A 20,598-nucleotide genomic window follows, 5' to 3' on the forward strand; every position below is an offset into this window, starting at 1 on the left:
CTGATTTCTGATTTGCTGTTCTATTCGCTCCTCCGAGGCAGTGCACTGACAGCTGTCGTTCAGTGACGGGTTTATAAGTTCGATAAAGTTTCGGTATTCACTGAATTTCACACACACAAACCTTGCGCAAACCACTTACTTCGGAAGTTTGTTCCATGAAAGACAAATACTGGAGTCCAGCTGATGGAAGGCCGGTTGCAGCGTGTAAATTGGAAGAGTTCTCGTACTCCGTATATCCAAAGCAAACCCGTATCGATCCTTTCTCGTGTACTCAACGTGTCGTTATTTTCTCTCAAACACCGACACGAGGCAAGTCAAGTGCTCGTAAAGCTTCTGGAATTTCATATTTCTGGAAACGGTTTCAACATATGAGGATGGTCTGCCACTGAGGGACTTTCCTTTTTTTTCATGCGCCGCCCAAATCCCATTATCTCATCCCCGTAAGCGCCACAACATTGTAACAATCGAGCGTAAGGACCCTGTGCCTTGCTATCCTTGGCACATGCATCTTTGGCATGTCAAAAGTCATCTATAGGTTTCCTCGTTCTTAAATAAACCGACGGGAGTGGACGGTGGTGAACCTCACCCGAGTCCGATTTTCTTTATCAAGTTCTGAATTGGTAAGAGGCGTTGGCTCCCGTCCTTTCAATGCTAAATCTCTCAAGGGCGCCAGTAACAGAGGCTGAGGTTGCCTATAACGGTCAAACCACACGATAGGAAGTCTGTTTGATTTCTGATCAAATTCACGTGGTTGAAGGAGATAGATCATAGCAGGTACCTTGAGAAGATACTCAACATCGATCGAACTCGACAGAAAATAAGAGCAATAGGGTAGTTGGAGGATGGATGAGTGATGCACTTGATGAGTTGAAACGAGCTCGCCAGCGTTAAGCCAATTATGTCACGAGGACAGGCAAGACATCACGGAAACGTTGCGCCCACACCAGGTATGGCTTCAAGGACCCACTGTGGATTTCCGAACAGGAGAAGAATTCCGCCGAATCAAAGCTACTGGGCTTCAAGCAATATACGCAAGAGGCCACTAACTACACTGCCAACAAATTCCTCGGATACTCCCAGCGAAGCGCTGGTGTAATCCACATTTTTCTCCTGTATGTCATTTGAAAATCTCGACGGTACTATTAAGACTTGATCGAGTCATTAGTTGTCAGCGTAAGTCTTGTCCTTGCCCTTGATCGAAATCTCGCCTCCCACGGTGACCGCTGTAGCGAATCGCTCGTTCTCTTCTATTTTTGTTTATTTGTTTATCGTTACCCTATTCGGTTAGATCGGATTACCTTCTTTTTCGTATATAAAGACCTGTCACTCACCATCGTACTTTAGTCTCTCTTGAAATACTAGTGGTTATCTCAGTTCTCTCGAGCGGCTCTTCTTCTCTCTCGTGTGTGGTCACCGTTTCACGACGCTGCCCCCACATATTTTGAACTCTCAACACCACTCTACTAGCTTCTCTCTCCTCTCTCTCTCTCTCAACGTCGTCGGCGGCTTGGATTTCTCTCTGGTCTGATCAACCCGAAGCTCCCACCTCCGGCACACGGTTTCTCTCTGCTCTCTCGAAAAATATGTCTGTTCGCTATAATCTTCGAAGCGGCAGTGTTGCCCAAACGGCCCCAACCGCTGTTAACAATACTTCGAGCTCTGGACAGCTCGACAGTAATGGTGAGTCCTTCGTTACTATCCCGTCTGCTAGTCGTGCACCTACACCCGGTGTACGCACGCCCGGTAACACTGTCAGTAATGACGACCGCGGTGTTCCCTCGTTGCATCAGGAAAAACCCGAAATGCTAATTGGTTCAAATTTGTACGGATTTGACTAACCTTGATAATCTGCACTATTTTGTCTGCTTGGCACAAATTTGTTCAAATTAGGATGCTGTCTAGACCCTCAGAAAAAAATTGGGACCAATTTGTACAAATTAGAATCTTTTTGGAGTAACCCTTTTCATTTCTCTCACAGGTACAATAAGAAACACCAATAGTATTGAGTATTAGTACACAGTAGCATAAGTAGAACGATCAAGGAAGTCGTTGAGGAAAAAAGTATCACAATAGTCCAGTACATTACTTGATTTCCATTCCTGAGGTGCGACTGGCCCAAACTTTGGGTAAAGATGGACACTTTGATGAATATTTTCTACAGGAACCACACTGGCAAGACGGGCGTCTTCACCAGGTCGGAATGCATGACACACCTTGTACATAAGGTGATTTGGCTCTGGCCCATGCTTGAACTGCGTAAACCAATCAATGTACACCAAGTACTTTGCTGGTTGTACATGTGGTAACGGAAACCATTCCTTCAGAGCAGCCTTTGGTAGTGTGAAAACACATCGGACCTGACCAACCCGATAGCCTAAAACTTGAATGTCAAAAAAAAAACAAATCGAGAGAATCGGGAAGTAGACTTACCTTTCACCCCACTGAAATCATTATTACTATTCACCTTGATGAGCACTGTATCGAATCGCCCAGGAACAGGTCGTCCATATTTATCCTTTCGTTCAGGTTCCACATGAATAGCATCCGCAACAAACTCGGTACTCCGTGTAGTACTATAAGGATCATGTTCGGTGAACTTGATTCGATGATAGACGGCTACCTTGTAGAACGGGACGAACCCAATTCTATCAATGGCAACCCGAAGGGAAGCTGCAGTGAAATGATGATCAGGTGCCTGCGCTTTCACAACATACTCAGTCAAGCAGTACTCAAAGTCTTTGGTACCATAAGCAGACAACAGCCGACTGAAAGTGACTGAGGCAACTGAGGGATGCTTCGACATGAGGAGTTCACGATGAGGAACAAGGACTGGTGGGTGTCGCATCATGACGAGGTCAAATGTGGAGGGAATTGTCGTGCCTTCAAGCCTTCTCTGTATGTAATGATCATGCTGTGCTACCTTCTCCTTTCGTTCGAGCCACACAGTCATTTGGCGAAACTCGTCTTTCCGATTTGTGGCAGCATACGCATCCTTAGTGGTGTCAATATGGAGCCGCTCGGTATACTCTGTGCTGTAGTTGTCGGTGGTGCCGAGACGCTTGATAAATGAAGTGTAATGTTTGCAGTAGTGAATTTTCGGAATATTGAAATGCTGTCGAATCCCCAAATCAACGAAGATTTGCTTGTTGTCATGGAATCGTTGGAGAACGTTGTCTAGACTTTTGAGAGTCTCGGTGGAGTGAACAGGGTATTGAGCCAAATATAGAAAATCTAGAACGGAACGCACAGCATGGATGAGACGGTCTGATGAAAGTCCATTTGGGAGCCGCATGTCAATAACAATGCCGAGCATAAGCTGACATATTTGAGCATGCTCAGTACCTGTGATTCAAGAAAGATGTGTTACGCCGCTCAGAAAAAGTCGAATTTTATGATTGGGGGGGAAACGCCGGCAACGGGCGTCAATTTCGTCGTGCCCGAAAATCAGCTTGAGCCATGAAAAAAGATGTTTTACAACACCTTGGAACAGCTGGTGGAGAACATCGGGAGTGATGCATAAATGGATATTTGTGTGGGGAAGGTTAAGCCAAAAAACGTTCTGAACTGGCTTGATCCCAGCTGCAGAACATGCTTTGTAAAAGGCATCGTACCCGTTTTTGACCGAACGCAATGCCTGTCGAAGAGGTACAATATCTCGGGGAATGCATTCACTATCAAGATCCCCAAGTTCATCCCTCTCAGCATCTCCAACTGGGCATTCACTGTTCTTACGAGCAGTAACTAGTAGCTGTTCTGGGTAGTCACCAACAAATCCTGCAAAAATAGGGAAACCTCGTCGAACAGCACCATCCCCACTCGATAAATTCATGCCATCTTTCCCTGCAGGAATGAGTGGATTGATGACAAACGACATGCACGTATGGAAAAGATTGGCAAGGATTCGGCGCCGGCTGGCTTTAACTTTGATTTGGGTGAGTTTTGTTGTGGGGAGATATGCAATAAGGATTTGGGCGTATCGTGATGGTTTGCGACGTATGAACTTCGGTAAATTTCCGATTGTCATGTAGACTGGATAGGCGGTCTTGTTTCGAAAGAGTGTGACCTGTGTTTTGTCGGATGAAATTATAACCGGGATGATAGTTGCGCCTGAGTGACTCTTCTCGAATTCTTCCTATTATGCTCCACATTGTCAGACAGTCGACTGGATGCGACAGAAGACTCAACTCACCTGTATTTCCCACCACCAATCCCCTGTGTGCATCTCATGATACAATCTAACCTCTTTTTCTCGATCTTGATAATGACGCTCGGGTGCGAAGACAAGGTATGGCGCAAATTCTGGGTCACCCCAAAGAGCTTTGATACAATCGATAATATTGCGGTAGTAAAACTCAAAAGAGTGGCCAGCGATGAGGATTTCCTCACGACAGAAGCGAGGACGGTCAGGGAGAGTATCTATGAGGGTGTTTAGGCCGTTATTAGTGGTGAATGAGAGCCCGAGTCGTTCTGAGAACTAGCAGTGGCAGGTGAAATTTAACGCTTAGTCAATTGATTCTATTTAATGTCGGGATGGAATACAACACGTACCCCGTCTATTTTCAACAGCTCTGTCATGGCCGTGGCTCCTGGTCCACGTAGTTTGGCCCATCTCACAAACTCCCACTCCAGCCTCGATGAACAAGGTGCGTACAAGTTGTTCGTTTCATCTGAGACATCAGCCTGATATCTCAAGTCGTTATCCTGACGGCGTTGATGTATAGGTGCGCCTGCAAGTGCAGAGGGGAATTTTTCGATATGGATTGCATTTCGCAACCTTTCGTCGATCGCCTGCCTTCGAATCGAACTTGACGAGAATTCCTCAACTCCGCTTTGCTCATCTCCATTGTCCTGATATGGCGTTAAAGCAGGTGCACCCCTTGAAGTCTCTGGCAAAACTTCGAGGATTGCCTGCTCTGCTGCATCAATGTCCGTATTGTATTCTTCCTCGTCACTGCTGTCGCTATCTAGATTGAGATCCGGCAAACTTCCCTGGCAATTTGCAACAGTTTCTTCGGCATCTTGACTCTGTCCAAAGTCTTCCGGTGTGTACGAGGAACCGAAGTAGTCGCCTTCGAAGGTGACTGGGTGGACGTCATTGTCGGGATTATCTTCAGGTTCTGTCAACTCGTCTGAATCTGAGGAATCTGAAGGAACATAGGAGTGGAGAAGATGAAATAGCTGTTGACAAGCTGGGTTCTGGCTGAGACGAAGGTGCGTCCGGTATCCTTGATATGATAGCGCAGGTGTTTTGCATGCTGGGCACTCGAACTTGGTCATTGCAAGTTCAAAATGACGTCGGCCGACGCAATGCTACGACAAAAGCCAGCCACAACATCGTCAAACACACAATTTTTCTTTCGTTCCTTCATCCATCACTACCATTCACACTCTTTACAATCCCACCTTCTTTCATTTGTCCTATATCGTCTTTATCATTTCATGACCAGGACTACTCGACGAAACCAGCAAGCGGCCGAGACTCGAGCTTCAAACCTTGCCCGAGAAAAGCAACAGGAAGAGGCCCTTCAGCGGGAGGTTGAGGCGTCAGGTGGCCGTGCCTCCAAGAAGAGGGCTGGTGACCGTAAGTACAGACTTGCTAGGCTCTATATCACTCTGAAAAGCGTTGTGTAGGTTGGCTTGGTGCAGTAACTGGAAAAAGGCGAAAAACAGTTTCGGCGGAAGAATCTAGTAACGTTGCAGGTAAGTCAAACTTAACAATACTCTTTACTAATTCAGCTGGTTTACTTTTATGGTACAGAGACCCCTCGTCTTAGCTCGAGAGGCAACATCAGACGTATGGTTGTTCAAGATAGTGACGACGAATGCACCGACACATCTGGCAAGTCACCTGTCCCGCATGACGAAAGTCTCGCAGGAGGTTCAGGCGAAGAGGAGGGTGTAGTGGGCTCTGATAACGATGATTTGGGGCTTATTACACCCATGGACAGGAACGCGAGACTGGCCGCAGAGGCAAGTACCTTACCCTTTTCTCTGTCTTCACCACGTGTTGCATTTAACGAATTTTCTAGGCTCCTGTGGTCCGATCTCAGCAGAACGCAGATCCATTCTTGAATTTCGAAGACGATGACAGCGCTGAAGAAACTCTACCACCAGCAAGACACGAGCACGAGCACGAGTACCCACACCAGTACGAGTTCGAGATGGAACACGACGATGAGCTCGGCGAACACGAGCCCCAATCTGAGTGTGAGCGCTACGTCAAGACCGCTCCTCTCAGGGACCACCGTCGTTCAGCTTCAACTCATTCAAGCTCTAGTCGGTTATCAGGTCACACTGTTCACGAACGTTCTGCGGTGGATGGTCACTCCACACGAGTAAGTCAATCGGATTTTTGACCTTTAATCCAGCTTACAGCGTGTTTGTAGCATGCCCGAGATCAGGAAGTTCGACGTGAACGTAACTTGAACAACGTAAGTCTATGACCGTATATTATTGAGTTGTAATCTCATGTTCTCTGGCCACAGGTTCTGCGAGGCAATGCGCACTTGTCCAAGCATTCTAGGAACCATTCGGCCACATCTCAACCCCTCCGTCAGTTTGAAAATCTTACATCTAGCAACAAACGAACACCTAAGTCCACCCGCCAAGAAAAGTTTGAGAATGAGGTAATTATTAAGTTCGTTGTTGACTTGACTCGAGGTCACTAAAATTCAACGTCAGGCTCCGGTCATCAAGAACATGCATGGCCCCTCGAAACCCACCAAGAAAACTAACACGGCAACCACCACCACCAAGTCTAAGCTAACGGCAAACATTCCACAAGGAAAGGAATGGCCAGACTGCGCGACGTTGACTCTCCATCCAAATGGCCGTAGTCTCCGACTATCCGACCAACCATATGAGGTTCGGACTCTTGTCCAACACGCAATCAAGTCGGCCACGATCGAATTGGTCTACTGCGATGCCTATCCTGACCCTGTAGATGTCATCAGAAAAACACGGAAGATTCTCCTTACTTCCGTCCGAGCCCTTAACCATACTCATCCAATGCAGGGCTTTCAACTCATCAAGGAACGTATCAAGTCTCCCGACCACGGGTTCACTGATACATTGGGAAAAGTTGTGAGTCTTACACACTGTGATCTGCCATTGCTATTATCTCAAATGAATGATAGGTGACTGACCGATTTTCTGTTATCTGTGGCGAAGCAAAAGATGTGGCCGAGCGCTGCATTGTGGGATATGATATCACTGGAATCAAACAAATTTGCAGAGTGCGCGTGGATGTTCTCCTAACTGGAGACAATTACAGCTATCCAGGAACATGGGCGGATGGCTCTGATGGCACAGTAAGTGCCGAATAAATTTCATCGCATCGAACAGCTGATATTTACGAACATCAGGTCACTCGAACTGTGGATAACCGCAAGCCATATGCCAGTCAGCCCATCATCGCATGCATATGGGGATTATATAAACGGTTTGATCCTCATCAACTTGAACAACGTCCCGACATCTTTGCTTCCTCAATCATGGATCACCCTCAAGAGCTTGAGTTACCTCCTGGGCTCGTCGCTCTCGCTGCTACTGCTGTGAGTAACCTCGACTTCGGGTCAAGTGTCGTCATTCACAGGCATATAGGTCTTCGCAGTTCTTCGTGATTGGAAATCGGGAGAATTCTGTCGCCAAAACTTTGAGGGGAATACATTCAATCGCACATACAAGAGCAACATCGAATGGATGGCCGCTTCCGAGAAGCACAACCCCACCAAATATCACATTCTGATGCATGGTTTATATCAGCTTGTCATGTTAGTACTTTCTTCAACTCTTGGAGTATATCACTGACCATCATCTTTAGGAATCCAGATGCTGAAGAGGAGATTGAGATGGTGAACACAATGCCAGCCAACGCCATTGATAGTATTGAATTTTGAGGCCAGTTTGTCGTCAATTACCTTGAAGTGTCCATGTATATAGGTATCTCTTTCAGTAACTTACTGGTCAATCGCTAGTTCATATCCTACAACGCACTGTTAATATACTTTATGTTTTGATTATTTGGCTGCAAGTGTGACAACAAAAGAATACTATTAAGGGGAATCTGACCTAAATTACAAAGATTTGTAACGATTAGGGAACAACTAAGGCATGCAAAATAGGAGGAATTAGCACAAATTGGTGATAATGAAAAAAGGGGGATGTTTGATTTTCGAAATTCCGCCAAGCGAACTAACCGTCTCAAATTCGGCTCCTTAGGGAGAATTGGTGCGAATTTTCCCTAATTTGCGCCAATTCGTGTTTTGGGATTTTCCTGATGTGCAAGTTGAGCACGAGGCGGCCCATGTCGAACAAGACTTGGGTACGGGTATTAGTACTCATGGACAACGTCTTGGCGATCTGCCAGACGACGAGCGTGTGAATAATGATTCCCGCTCTTGGAATACTGTACCTACCCGTCGTAGGAGTAGATCTATGGATGAATCAAACCTTTCGTCCCGTTATCATGCGCGCAGTGAAATTAAGAACCGATTTGCCTTGACTGAAGAGCAGCTTTCGGCTGTTCGTCAAACAGAAGCAAGTATGTCGGACAACGACCGAGCCAGGTTCGATGCTCGTATGAAAATGATTGATAGTAATGATGAACAGGATGATGAAGGCTCTGACCTTGATCCTGAAACTCGTGAATCTAGTGACCCGAGCGAGTCCGAAGATGAACATGAGCCTGATACCCGAAGTAAGGGGAAGGCAGTGGACCCCCGTAACTGGGGTGCTTCCAAGTTACCTGAGCACGACTTAAGTGTGCAACAGCAGGAAGCCGAATTGGAACATTACGCCCAAACTAAGAAACTCAAAAAGGTTCATAGCCCAAAGTCAGTACTCAAAGGGAAGAAGGTTCCAGACTCTTTGACGAGTGGTGAGGAACAACTTCCTGTGCTCCCCAAGAAATCGGAAGTTAGAGTTGCCCGAGAAAAAGCTCACCATAAAAAATCCAAAGTTCATGCCAAGGAAAATCGTGCAGCCTCCGAAGCCCTTTCTGATCTTGTTGAAAATCACATCAATTCTATTGTGGCTGGGAAACCCTCGGGACACTCAAAAAATTTCTCGGAACCAGATAGAATGCTAAGGCCAAGTGAATTGATTGCTCCGACGAACCACCTAGCCAAACTACTGAATCCTAAACCCAAAGGGAAAAGTAGTCGCAAGGATCACAAGCACAACAAGGCAAAATATGACCCACCGAGTTCATCCTCGAGTTCGTCGTCGTCATCTAGCAGTTCTCAGAGTGATTTCGATGGTCCTTCAGACTCGGAAAGCTCCGATTCAGATTCCAGCTCTTCCAATTCAACGTCGGATTCTCGCAGACACCGTCACAGGAGAAAAAAGCACCCGAAAAAGAAGATGCTTTTGAAACCTGTCCCGCCAGAACCATATGACGGATCTCCAGATGTCCGTGCCATAATCAAATTTGTTACTGGGCCACCACGAAACCGGGGTGATTCTGTTCAACTCCTGATATGGATGACAAAGTAACATTAGTCTGGGAGAAATAATCAGTACACAACCATGTATTTACCATTAAATCCCAACCTGAGTTTGAGTGGGCACTTATCAACAGCCTGTGCATAGATGGGCAAGATGCAATCAGTTTCTGATGAGTGTCTGAACTCAAAGCCTCAGTCTGATGATATCTGACAGTGTATGGTCAACATCAGCCCAGATTATGGCCAGATAGGGTCAGAATACCGTTACAGAGTCATGTCAATTCAGATTTTACGGCTATTTGTCATAGTCAGCCCACATTTGGCCCATACGCTGTCCAAATTTTTCGAGATAGTCAGCTTAGTGTCAGCACAGCCCAGGTTGTTGATAGTGAAACTGGCATAAATCAGTCGCAATATTTGGTAAACTTAGCGGACCTACCTATTATGTTACCAAAGAAAAATAAAATGCTAAGTTGATATATTATCTAACAAGATTCAATTTTCAACTTGCGTTGAACTTTGCTTTCGGCGTGTTCAGGGTTCCATCCTGCGCAGGGTAACTGCAGGTACGCCGAGTTCCCCATATTGATTTTGCTCCACCAATGCCCTACAGACGGAGTGGGTATTTGTGGATCCCACGTGGGTCCTCTCCACAGAAGTGCATCATGCCAACAAATATGACCAAAGAACGTGCAACATATAAGTATGCCCGCTGCCCACACCTCTCTCCCTCTTATGTGGGTAGAACTTGACTCTTTTTTTTTCTTGACTTACTCACACTCGATGCAGAACGAAGACAATAGCGACACTCTGTGTGGTCAAGATTGGGTCAAGTAGTGATAATGAGTCGCCGTAGTTGCGTGCCGGGTCCGTTCATAGTTCATATTTCTTGATTGTTTGTTATTCCTTATGTGTGTATATTTGTACTGTTCTTGATATAATATAATATAATATCTTCTATTGGAATCAGACTGCACGAGTGAGAACTGAAATGATTATATCAAATATTATATTAATTTCTAAATATGGTAGCCCAAGCCAACCCAGACTGGCGAGTATCTGATGATAATACAACATCTTGTCATCTCAGCCCATCTGGCGATGGCTGGTCCGACATCATCACACTTCACTCCGCTGCTCAGTTTGGTCAACCTGACTATTCACTCTCAGAATGAAAGGTTATATTAGATTTGAACTTGAATTTCAGGTCCATACCAGGTAACGTCAATTTGAGAGGCACTAATGATGGCTGACGGTATTGATCAGTATATGGACATTTTGGTCCCAATTTCGTGGTGACTGAAGCCATGGCCTACCTGCGTGATGGACGAGTGCCACACAACCGTCGGGTTTTCAGAATTTCAAAGTATCTGACTGGGAAGGCATATCAGTTTTATTTGAGTGTGGTAGCTAATTCACCATTTGACTGGCGTGTACAAAGATTCTTCACGGAACTGTACAATTATTGTTTCCCTCTTACTTATCGGCTGGACCAGCGCTGGAAATTAAAAAGAGCCTTTCAGAATGAAAAGCTTGTTCGTGATTATCTCGCGGAACTGAATGACTTATTCAATACAGTTGGACTGATTGATGAGCGGGAAAAAGTGCACAAGCTCTGGTCTGGACTAACTAGGAAAATCCAAAAGGGATTATGGCATGAGAAACTCAACCCAGAGATCTCATCTTATGAAGATGTTGCACGCGCAGCTGAATTAATTGAAATCATTGAAAATGTAGATACGGTGCGGCAGGAATGTCTAGTCGACAGGTAAACGGTTGAGGTCGATCCGGTTGGATGGCTGACAAAGTAACAGTAGATAAAAAAAAAGAAGAGTACTACGAAATATTCGAAGTACGATACAACGTAAAAGACCACGACGCCGCAGGAACGTGATGTATCTAGAGAACTCGTGTAGAACAAAGACGTTGACACTTAGCGTAAGTAGCTGATTCTCGTATCTTGCTCAAATATATGTTGTTAATGTTCGCTCTTGCTCGGGATTTAGTGGAGAGATTCAGGGCTCGGTTTTGGCTCAGAGGAAGGGGGAAAAAGGCAGAAAGAAAAAGTTAATTATTTGGTACAGCATTGACAGTTTATATGAACGGACTCTGGGTCCGAGCGTGCGAGTAAAAGAAGTAAGTAAAAAAAGCTAGTTCTAAAAAGGACTATCTACTTGGTTCCTTGATAAGATAACAGGGAGGCTAGACCTCTGACCCACGGCATTCCCGAACCAGTTCCGCCTCAGTCGACGCTACTAAGACTTCGCTTTGGGGTGGATGAGGTCCCAACGCGGCATAAAGCAATTTTACCGCCAGGTGGACGAGGCCTTGCGGGAGCAGACTTGTAGGAAGGGAAAAGGAAAGGAAACAACAGGAATCGGAGGCTCACCGTAAGGTACGAATTCATAAAAATACAACGGCAAGCGATTCACGCTGTAATAAAAGTGCTTCTGCGTTCGAAAAGGAAAATAAGTAAGTTTTAATTTTGTTTAGGTTCGCAAGTAGAAGATCATCAAGAAAACAAAGTGAACAAGAAACTCATCGGGATGAATGATTCTACCAGGGACCTGCAGGACCCTACCACAGTGACGCAAAATTTAGAGTTCGTCCTCGGACTCTCCGAGAGTAGCGATCAACTCCATCTCTTCAGTCAACGAGCGTGGCGGGAAATGCAAGTAATACTCAGCGAATACGATTCCATCGGCAAACCATTTTTTAGTCTTCTTTTCTACTAGATCCCACAACTCTTTCGGCGAAAAATCTTCCCAACAGTCTCGCATATCAGGTTCGTAGTAAATGTTTTCGGCGGCGTCTTTGAACGTAGCCGCTGCGCCGTAACGACAAACTTCAATACCAGATGGTAAGTGAAAAAGGCTGTCTTCAAGAATGTCGAATTCGGAACATAGGGTGGCAAAAGAATCCTCGGACATAGTAGGAGTTCGATAATACACATAGCGGAGGGGAACGGCTTTGAGTCGAATGTATTCAACAATCTCGGACCATGTAAGGTAGCAGTCGCGGCGATAGACGGTTTTCGTTATAGGGAGAAAGGGAGTATCTGTATCAAAAAGAACTGATTTAGCTTGAAGGTCACGATAAACATAAGGAAAAGAAAATGGAAGCTTAGCGTCGCCGTGGTAAGGAAATCCGACGAAGTCCGGATAACTCCCGCTCTCGCACCAGGATATAAGGTTCTGTTCAGTATAAGAAAGACCATCAGCGAACTCATTGAGTGGACAGGAATCGGCGTCGTATGTGAAATGATTGAGACCAAGAAATTTAACAGAATATATGGGCTTTAGTTCAAAAGGACCGGGAATCGGAAAGTGAATGGCGAATCGATCGAGAGAGGAATAATTGGGGCGCATTAACAATACCAAATTTCTGGAGAGGAACGTATAGTCACAGAGTGGAGGGAGATTGAATGAGTTGGTAGGAAGGGAGGATCTGGGTGAAGGTCTAGCTGGACAAGCAGTAAAAGCGTGAGCAATAGGGGAATTGCAGAAGTAACAGGGTACAGAGGTAGTCATGGAAGTAAAAGGAGGGAAGGAACGGTTACTGAAAGACCAATCGAAAGTTTAAAAGGTAAATTTTTGGAAGTGAGTACGAAGCAAAAGAATCTCAAGGAAGCAAAACGAGTGAGTAATGACGAGAAGACGTCAAGGATAAAGTGCGGGCTTGACAGTCAGTAGTTAAGGCCACAGATTTCGAGAATTGAGGGATATTTGCTCGCATGGTAAGAGTCTGTCGAATTCCGGGGATCGCAGTACGAAGTGTCTGGTTATTCGGCCTGAAAAAGAATAGGCGTAATCGTTGCGCATTTACGGGACCTTTAAGAATAGCACCACTTAGCTCTTGTAAAACGTAGGCTCTGTTTTCCGTTTTCTCGTGAATCACATATGGTCCAGCATAGGTCCACTTCCCTTTTGCGCCTTTCAGGTTGTCCAGGTGCGATTCCCGTAGCCAGACGTACATTCCGGGTTCGTAATCATGGAAGTCGAAGTGCGAGCCTCGTGTCCGTTGCATCTGATCGATGGATTTTTGTCTCGTCCGAACGATTTCTTGATTTGCTTGTTCCCAATCCGGCGATCGTCGCTGAAGCTGTAGTATCCGAATAGCTAGTAAGTCCTCATGTGTTCGAACCCGATCCCAATCCAGTGTCTGCCATGTGGATTCAGTGATATCGAAAGAGAAGACGGGGTGCACACCGTATAGCAGATAGTACGGTGAATATCCAGTAGCACGAGAGACAGTAACTCGAGACGCAAAGAGCGCCGCATGTAGAAACGTCGGCCATAATCCTTTTGCATCTCCACTACACTTGAAAATAGCGTCAAGTAGAGGCTGATGAGCACGTTCGATGGTCGCATTGCCTTCCGGATGGTACGCTGTAGAGATAATCACAGTACAATTGTATTGAGTACGTAGTAGATATTCGACTTCACCTTTGAATTCCGATCCGCCATCTACAGAAATCTTCGGAATACACGCAAATCGGCAAATGAGTTCTTGATAAATAAACTTTGCGATTGCTCGGGCTTTGAGATCTTTGAGGGCTTGAGCTTCATACCATAAAATCGTGGGTTCGAGAGCTTGGACTATATAATTGAAACCGCCTTTCCCGGGGGGCATGTGGATGCAATCTAGATTAAAATGTCGGAGTAACGGAGCTTGCCAAGACACGTTATAAGGAATGAGAGGGAGGTCGCGAATGAAACGTTGACATTCGATGCAGGAACGGATGAAGAAAGTGATAGAATCGTGTAAATTGGGCCAATAAAAACGTTCAGTAAGTAACTTGAAAGTAATGTCTCTACCTTTATGTCCGATATGATTGTGGGACTGAGCGATGAGTTGCTCGCATTTGTCGGGATCCTCGATAACTAGTAGAGGTAATCGATTAGGCTTTCGGTTTTTGTGGTGCCATAGCCGGTTGTCATGAAGGAAGAATCTACGGGCTTTCTTTTCAAACGCTACGCAAGATTTATAAGTTCTACACTCAGCTGGATAGGTTCCGTCTTCTAGGAATCGTCTGATGTGTGACCAAAACTCCGGCCCATCTCTATCAATTAATCCAAACTTGTGTCCTACGTGAACTTGGAAAGTAAAGTCTTGAACATAAGATTCGTATTCCCGATATTCCAATCCAAGTAATTCGTCTCCTAGTAAAAAACTGTCAGTTATCGGATATGATGAAGTTCTGATTTTGTAGATGTCTGAGAGAAAAGGTTCGTCTAAGACGGACAATCGGGAATTGTGAGATGAAGAAGCGATCAGATCATCAAGAATAACTTCTTCGAAGGAGATGACAGGAAAATTCGATGAAAAGGGAGACTTAGCAGTGTAATAATCATCTCCATCGTATTCGGCAGCGACTGATGCATTGAGGAAGCTTTCTATGAATTCGTCGATTGCCTCTGGCGTTTCCATCTTGTCATGATCGTCCGGATGAGGAGTTCGTCGGGATAATGCATCTTCGACTTTGTGAGATTCCGCCGGGACATGGTGTAGTTCAAAATCGAATAACTTGATCCAGGATACCCATTGGAGAACAGGAGCGTTAGGGACATCGTCAGGTTGTTTAAGCATCTGTACAAGAGACTTAGCATCATGATCAAGTCGAAAATGAACTCCCCAAAGTCTGAATCGTAGTTCCTTCAACGCCCGAAAGATCCCGTAAACTTCTGTCTTCGGTTGCCCATAATTTTATTCTTGATCGTTGAAAGTACAGGATCCAAAGATAGCCGGATGTTTCTTGCTTTCTCGAATCTGGTAAACAGCCCATCCCGCTCCCTTCCATGACAAGTCTACTCCAACAACAATAAGACCTTCGTCGTTCTTGCAGTTACGTCTGGGAACGTTAATGGCTACTTGATAGTCGATCTTGATGAGTACTGGAGCATTAGTGATTCGTTCTATGAGAACGTTCATGGCGTCTTCGGCTTCGTCTGTAAAAATAAAAGATTCAGCAGGATCATCGGACTTGTGCAAGAGAATTGTGAGGGGCTTAGCTATCATAGCGTAGCCTTTTATCCATCGTCGACCTACACCTGCTACTCCAAGGAATTGTCGTACTTCTGTAACACTTTCTGGCGTTCTCCAGTTGAGAATCTTCTTGACTAGGCTGGGCTTGAGAATCCATCCTTCGAGTGAGACTATTGATCCCACAATCTCGAGCTTGAACGCCGCTAAAATGACTTTAGTACCGGAAGCGGTGATACCAGCATTGATGAGTGCGCCTAGAAGGAGAGCGAGGTTCTCCGTATACTCGAACACTCGAACATGAATCGCCGTATCTGAGCGTTCGTGGTAATAGGCTCGTCATTATATCGAGAAGATGGTCCCTTGAGAGTACAATCATCTAGATAGTTCTTAGCAATATCAGAAACATTAGAAAGTGAATGTTCTACGCATCTTTGGAATTCCTGTACGGAATTGGTGAAACCTTGAACCAGCGTACACTGTTGTTTAGCTCCTGCCGGCGAGGTGAATGCTTGCAGTGGTCTAGATCGGACATGAACGTAGCGAGCGTCGAATCCGGAAAATAAGTCAAATAAACCATATACATCAGCAAAATGACATAAGCCTTTTCGGCTTTTTTGAGCTTTTTTCGGCTTTTTTACTGGCAGACAAGACAAAAGCCACTTTTCAGCACTTTTTTTACCAAATTCAGATCATTAAATCCGAAAAGCCGAAAAGCTGCGACTTGTTGACTTGTCGGTGCCGGATAACGGCGCAGCCTCAAGTTTGGAGGACACATGGTACCTTCACACGCCTCCCGCTAATGAAAAAGCGTGTCTAACACTGGGGGCATTTTGCTGTCATGTGAGCGCTGTCTTGTCTATGTCATGTGGCAGTAATGTAAGTCGTATGTGGAAGGGTTTGATGTGACTGAATTGTGACTCAAGCAATAAAAATTCATGAAAATTAACCTAAATAGGATAATAGTTTTGTAGTAAAGTATATTAGTTATTGTTCCTAATGAAGTGATTGTTTGTGCAAAAGCCGCTGTAATGCTAATTCAATGTTACATAAGGTCACCATTCACGTGACTTAGTGACTTCACAATCGACGTCGAAGCAACAAAGACCCTACATTGAGTTAGCATTCTGGCACCTTTTGCGCAAATGATCACTGCATTGGCCACAACAACTAATATATTTTATTACAAAACTGTAATCTCATTTAGGTTAAATTTCATCAATGTTTATTGTTTGAGTCACATTTTGGTCACAATAAGCATTTCCACATACAGCTTACATGTCATAGACAAGACAGTTCCCACATGACAGCAAAATGCCTCCAGTGTAAGTCGTGCCGCTCAGTTGCCACCAAGGGTTTTGATGTATGTAGGTACAAACTATGCTATAATATGTGTTTATTTTCAAAAAAACATGCCTCCAGATTATTAAAATGATACTTTCAGAGTAAAATCTTCGAATTTTCAAATACTCCCCTTACAAATGCCTTTCAAACACCCTCTGTAGTCTCTTACTACTATAGAGATATGCCAAAAGGACCTCTGTATGGTAGTTCTGTATGCATATGTTATTGGTTGTTCTATGTTCTACATAGTTACACAGTGAGATCTTACAATGTCCAGGCATTGCTAGCCCTGGGCCATAAGCTCTAATAATGTGGACAGCAAGAAAAAGAATTATAAAGGTGATAAAAAGCAATATAATTCAATTTGAGTATACAACTAGCTACACATAAGATTGGATGAGAGGAATTATACAGAGAACTTGAATGATGTGAAGTTGGTAAGACAATGAAGTTGGTAAGACATGGTGTTCAAATTCTTCTTGCAGATGTTATAAATTATTAATACAGTAAAGTACATATTGTTCAGTTGCTAGATAAAAAACTAAACATTCGATGGTTTGCAAATTTGTTAACATAATATGACTCAAATGCATCAAGAGACTCTGAATGATGAAAAATTTCTGGAAGAGTATCCATACCAAAACGAGGGAGAAGGTGCGCAGAGTGGGCAATTGATTCTAGATGAATAACGGCCAAGGTGGGTCTGCCATCTCTTTGTACTTCCTGTTCAACAACCCACATCCCAGTGTCTTCATCAGGCTCGTCATCAGGCCGAAGGTACCAGTTGACCAATGCACATGGATAATACTTGTTATTATGGGTGAAAGAGAAGAAGAGGAGCACACGAGCAACAGCAAGGCCCAGAATACCTGGGAGTGAGCTGTCCACCTGTACAAACACTGTATCTCTGCGAGGGTGTCTGCCGTGCCAGTGTGGGTTTGAGCGGATGCGTTCTCTGTACATTCCATTGCTCCCACATTCATCACTTGGTGCATAGCAAGTAATGACGGCAGAGTGAAACACAGTGATCTTCTGGCTGAATATGGGACATTGTTCAACATCTAGGCTATCCCCAAAAATATCAGAGTGTGGATTGAGCTGGTCATAAAGGAACTGTCGAAGAACTCGAGGAAATTCAGGTTGATTAATATGGTGAGCAAGAGCTTCAATTGTTCGAGGGTATCCACGAGCTATTGAAGTGTAATGTGAGAGTCTGATTCAAATAATAATATATTATTGAACATACCTGCTGTCTGAGCCAACTGGACTGAAACACCACTGCTCTCATCATCACATGGGACTACATCGTTGTCAGTATCTCCCTCAGACTCTACAACGTCTGAATAGGAATCCTCAGAACCCTCTGAGTCTGGTACATTGAGCAGATCCTCCGTGAATGAAGTGGTGGTACCTGTGAGCATTCCTCGTTTAATAAACTTCCTCCGCAAAGCATCCATTTTATCCAGTCGAAGTATAGTTGTCAACATCTGATGAAGAGCATTGTATCTATTTGACCGACGCCAGGGCTCCTTCACTGCCTTGATGTGCTTTGACTCTGTAATAGAGGAACAGAGACCGTTTGGTGAACCAAATTGACGTATTGATTCTTCATAGTGAACTAAAGCATGTTGTCGGGGAAGAGAGATGGATTCACGAGTTCCATGAATTATAAAAGAAGTTCTGCGCTGATGAAATTCCGTAAGATTCTGGTAGAACTGGTCAAGGTCATGTGTGGTAATTTCGTTTTTGCGCACAATATAACATAGGTTCAGAAAGGATGAGAGTGCTTTGACCATTTCTTGAGGAATATATCCTGCAACAGCAGCAATATAAACCTTCATCAATGCTTTGGAGTCATCGCCTGTCCACTGGGCAAAATCACGGCCATCAGGGAACCGGCGTATACCTGGAAAGACAGGGACAGCAGATATTCTGGAGAGATGTACAATTACTAGACATACATCTATAGAGGAATGAATAGCTTACCTTCTATCAATATCCTTCAAGATTGAGAGACCATTTTTCCCATAAGCTGTGACAATATAGCTGCAAATCCAAGAAACAAGGTGATCCTTGAATACCCCCTTGATAACTTGATGAAGGAGGTATGGGGTGAGAAGTAAATGAATATCGGCACGGGGGAAGTGATCTGTAAAAGGCTAGAGGTGTATTAAATTTACCCTGTAGATACTATAGAAATGATTACACAAAACTCACTGTCACATCTGTTCTTTGCCCGAATTCCCTCCAAACCTTATGTTTATCTCCTTTAACAAAGGCTTGCTGGTATTCACGTGTTCTTGGAAAAGCTCTGTTGCCATTTTCATCAACTCCATCCAGGTCATCTGGTCTAGCCATACATCTGAGTGATAAGTGTCAACATTCCTTCTATTAATCTGAAAAGAGATATACCTTGGGCACCAACCCTGAACAACGCAAGAGAGGTATGTTTGCTCAGGATAGTCAGCAATATAGGGACCTAGTTGAAATATGACTCGACGGTAGTGGCCATCAGGACATTTCAGAAGGATCGGGGTGGTCATATATGGTTTTAGCACCTTTAGTGCTGTGAACAAACTGTGGTGATAGAGACGTCGACAGAAAGTATGAAATAATTGTGACTTTCTATCATTTTGATTTGCTGTAGTATGAGTCATCAGAATTATCGTAACTGGCAAGATAATATGCTCACTTCGGGGAATAGCAAAGAACATAAAAGGAAGAACACTATTGCCATGTGCTCTTCTTGCAATATTTGTTAGATTTCCAGGCGAGATATAGGCAGGATGATATTCTTGATGTCCCGTACCAACAGAGACTGTTGTTTTGTCACTTCCTAGAACGAGAGGAACCAGCATTGCCCCATTTGTGCTGCGCAATAGGTCTGGGTCTTTAGAAATTTCATCCTAAGACAAATTGATAAGTATATCAACAAACAAACAAATAAAATACAACTTACGGCAATATCCCATACCCAATCCCCAGAGAGCAGATTGGAATAAACTCTCTTGTTGCGAGTATTCCACTCCCGATAAGGAGTGTAATTGAACTGGCCACTAAACACTTCCGTTTTAAGTTGTTCCGTAAGAACGTTCAATGTATCACGGATACAGAACTCATAAACTTCTGTCATCCAAAGGGGTGGATCATCTGGCAGCTCACCAGTATACTTAATATGATATGTCAACCATGGAGTATTTCCTTCTCGAATAGAGTCAATTGCTGTATAGAGTGCTTGTGCGTCCTTGAATGGAGCATTACTACCCCCAACTTCAAGAAGCTGTGCTGTTAGAATATCCAAAGACTTGTTGATTTTCCCCTTCGAGGCTTTGAGTTCAACATAAAAGAAATGTGACCAATCGTAAGTAGAACGGTTTTTGAATGGGCTCCAGGCTTCTGCAAGATGGATAGGAGGTTCGGTAATTGACTTGGGGGGCTTATTTTCAGGTACAGGAATGCCATGTGCATTGTATGGATCAGCTGAAATAGGAGAAGTAAGCTATATTAGTTGACAAATCAGTGATATTGAAGAAACGCACCACGAAAGTGTGGGTGTGTTTTGAACTGATGTTGACTTTCCCCAGTGTTCTGTGGTCCAAAGGAAATGGCAGGGTGTTTGATATTCTTATGGCGGGTGAGACCACCAGGTGATCGAAAGACCTGGTTGCAAGTGGCGCAACAAAAGTCAGACATTTGGGTTCAGTTTGGTGAATATGGATGGGGTACGAGAGAGCTAGATTTTTAATAGAGAGTTCTTCGCTATCTGAATTTATATGAGGATAGGATGTTATGTGAAAACACGTTGCAGAACACATGTGGTTGTGCA

General features: G+C 44.4%; 4 protein-coding genes across 4 annotated transcripts; 2 read left to right on the top strand and 2 right to left on the bottom strand.

Annotated features, from left to right (window-relative positions):
• Positions 1-1,363: 1,363 nt before the first annotated feature.
• E1B28_006830 (uncharacterized protein) lies at positions 1,364-5,277 on the bottom strand (the record flags this gene model as incomplete). Its single annotated transcript, XM_043151531.1, has 5 exons — positions 1,364-2,374; positions 2,431-3,342; positions 3,481-4,132; positions 4,190-4,474; positions 4,549-5,277. 5 exons carry the CDS (start codon positions 5,275-5,277, stop codon positions 2,010-2,012), a joined length of 2,943 nt encoding a protein of 980 aa, XP_043012627.1. The 3' UTR covers positions 1,364-2,009.
• A 162-nt stretch (positions 5,278-5,439) lies between these two features.
• On the top strand, positions 5,440-7,898 carry E1B28_006831 (uncharacterized protein; the record flags this gene model as incomplete). Its single annotated transcript, XM_043151532.1, has 11 exons — positions 5,440-5,581; positions 5,632-5,700; positions 5,759-6,004; positions 6,061-6,335; positions 6,387-6,431; positions 6,486-6,626; positions 6,682-7,083; positions 7,137-7,310; positions 7,365-7,553; positions 7,603-7,772; positions 7,823-7,898. The coding sequence occupies 11 exons, from the start codon at positions 5,440-5,442 to the stop codon at positions 7,896-7,898; spliced, it is 1,929 nt and encodes a 642-aa protein (XP_043012628.1).
• A 646-nt stretch (positions 7,899-8,544) lies between these two features.
• On the top strand, positions 8,545-9,495 carry E1B28_006832 (uncharacterized protein; the record flags this gene model as incomplete). Its single annotated transcript, XM_043151533.1, has 1 exon — positions 8,545-9,495. One exon carries the CDS (start codon positions 8,545-8,547, stop codon positions 9,493-9,495), a length of 951 nt encoding a protein of 316 aa, XP_043012629.1.
• A 7,799-nt stretch (positions 9,496-17,294) lies between these two features.
• On the bottom strand, positions 17,295-20,465 carry E1B28_006833 (uncharacterized protein; the record flags this gene model as incomplete). The annotated part of the gene is made up of 8 exons (XM_043151534.1): positions 17,295-17,962; positions 18,019-18,704; positions 18,759-18,931; positions 18,990-19,134; positions 19,185-19,413; positions 19,465-19,678; positions 19,732-20,252; positions 20,312-20,465. 8 exons carry the CDS (start codon positions 20,463-20,465, stop codon positions 17,295-17,297), a joined length of 2,790 nt encoding a protein of 929 aa, XP_043012630.1.
• Between the last annotated feature and the right edge of the window lie 133 nt (positions 20,466-20,598).

The sequence above is a fragment of the Marasmius oreades genome, chromosome 3 (genome assembly GCF_018924745.1).
Source record: "Marasmius oreades isolate 03SP1 chromosome 3, whole genome shotgun sequence".
NCBI classification, from domain to species: domain Eukaryota; kingdom Fungi; phylum Basidiomycota; class Agaricomycetes; order Agaricales; family Marasmiaceae; genus Marasmius; species Marasmius oreades.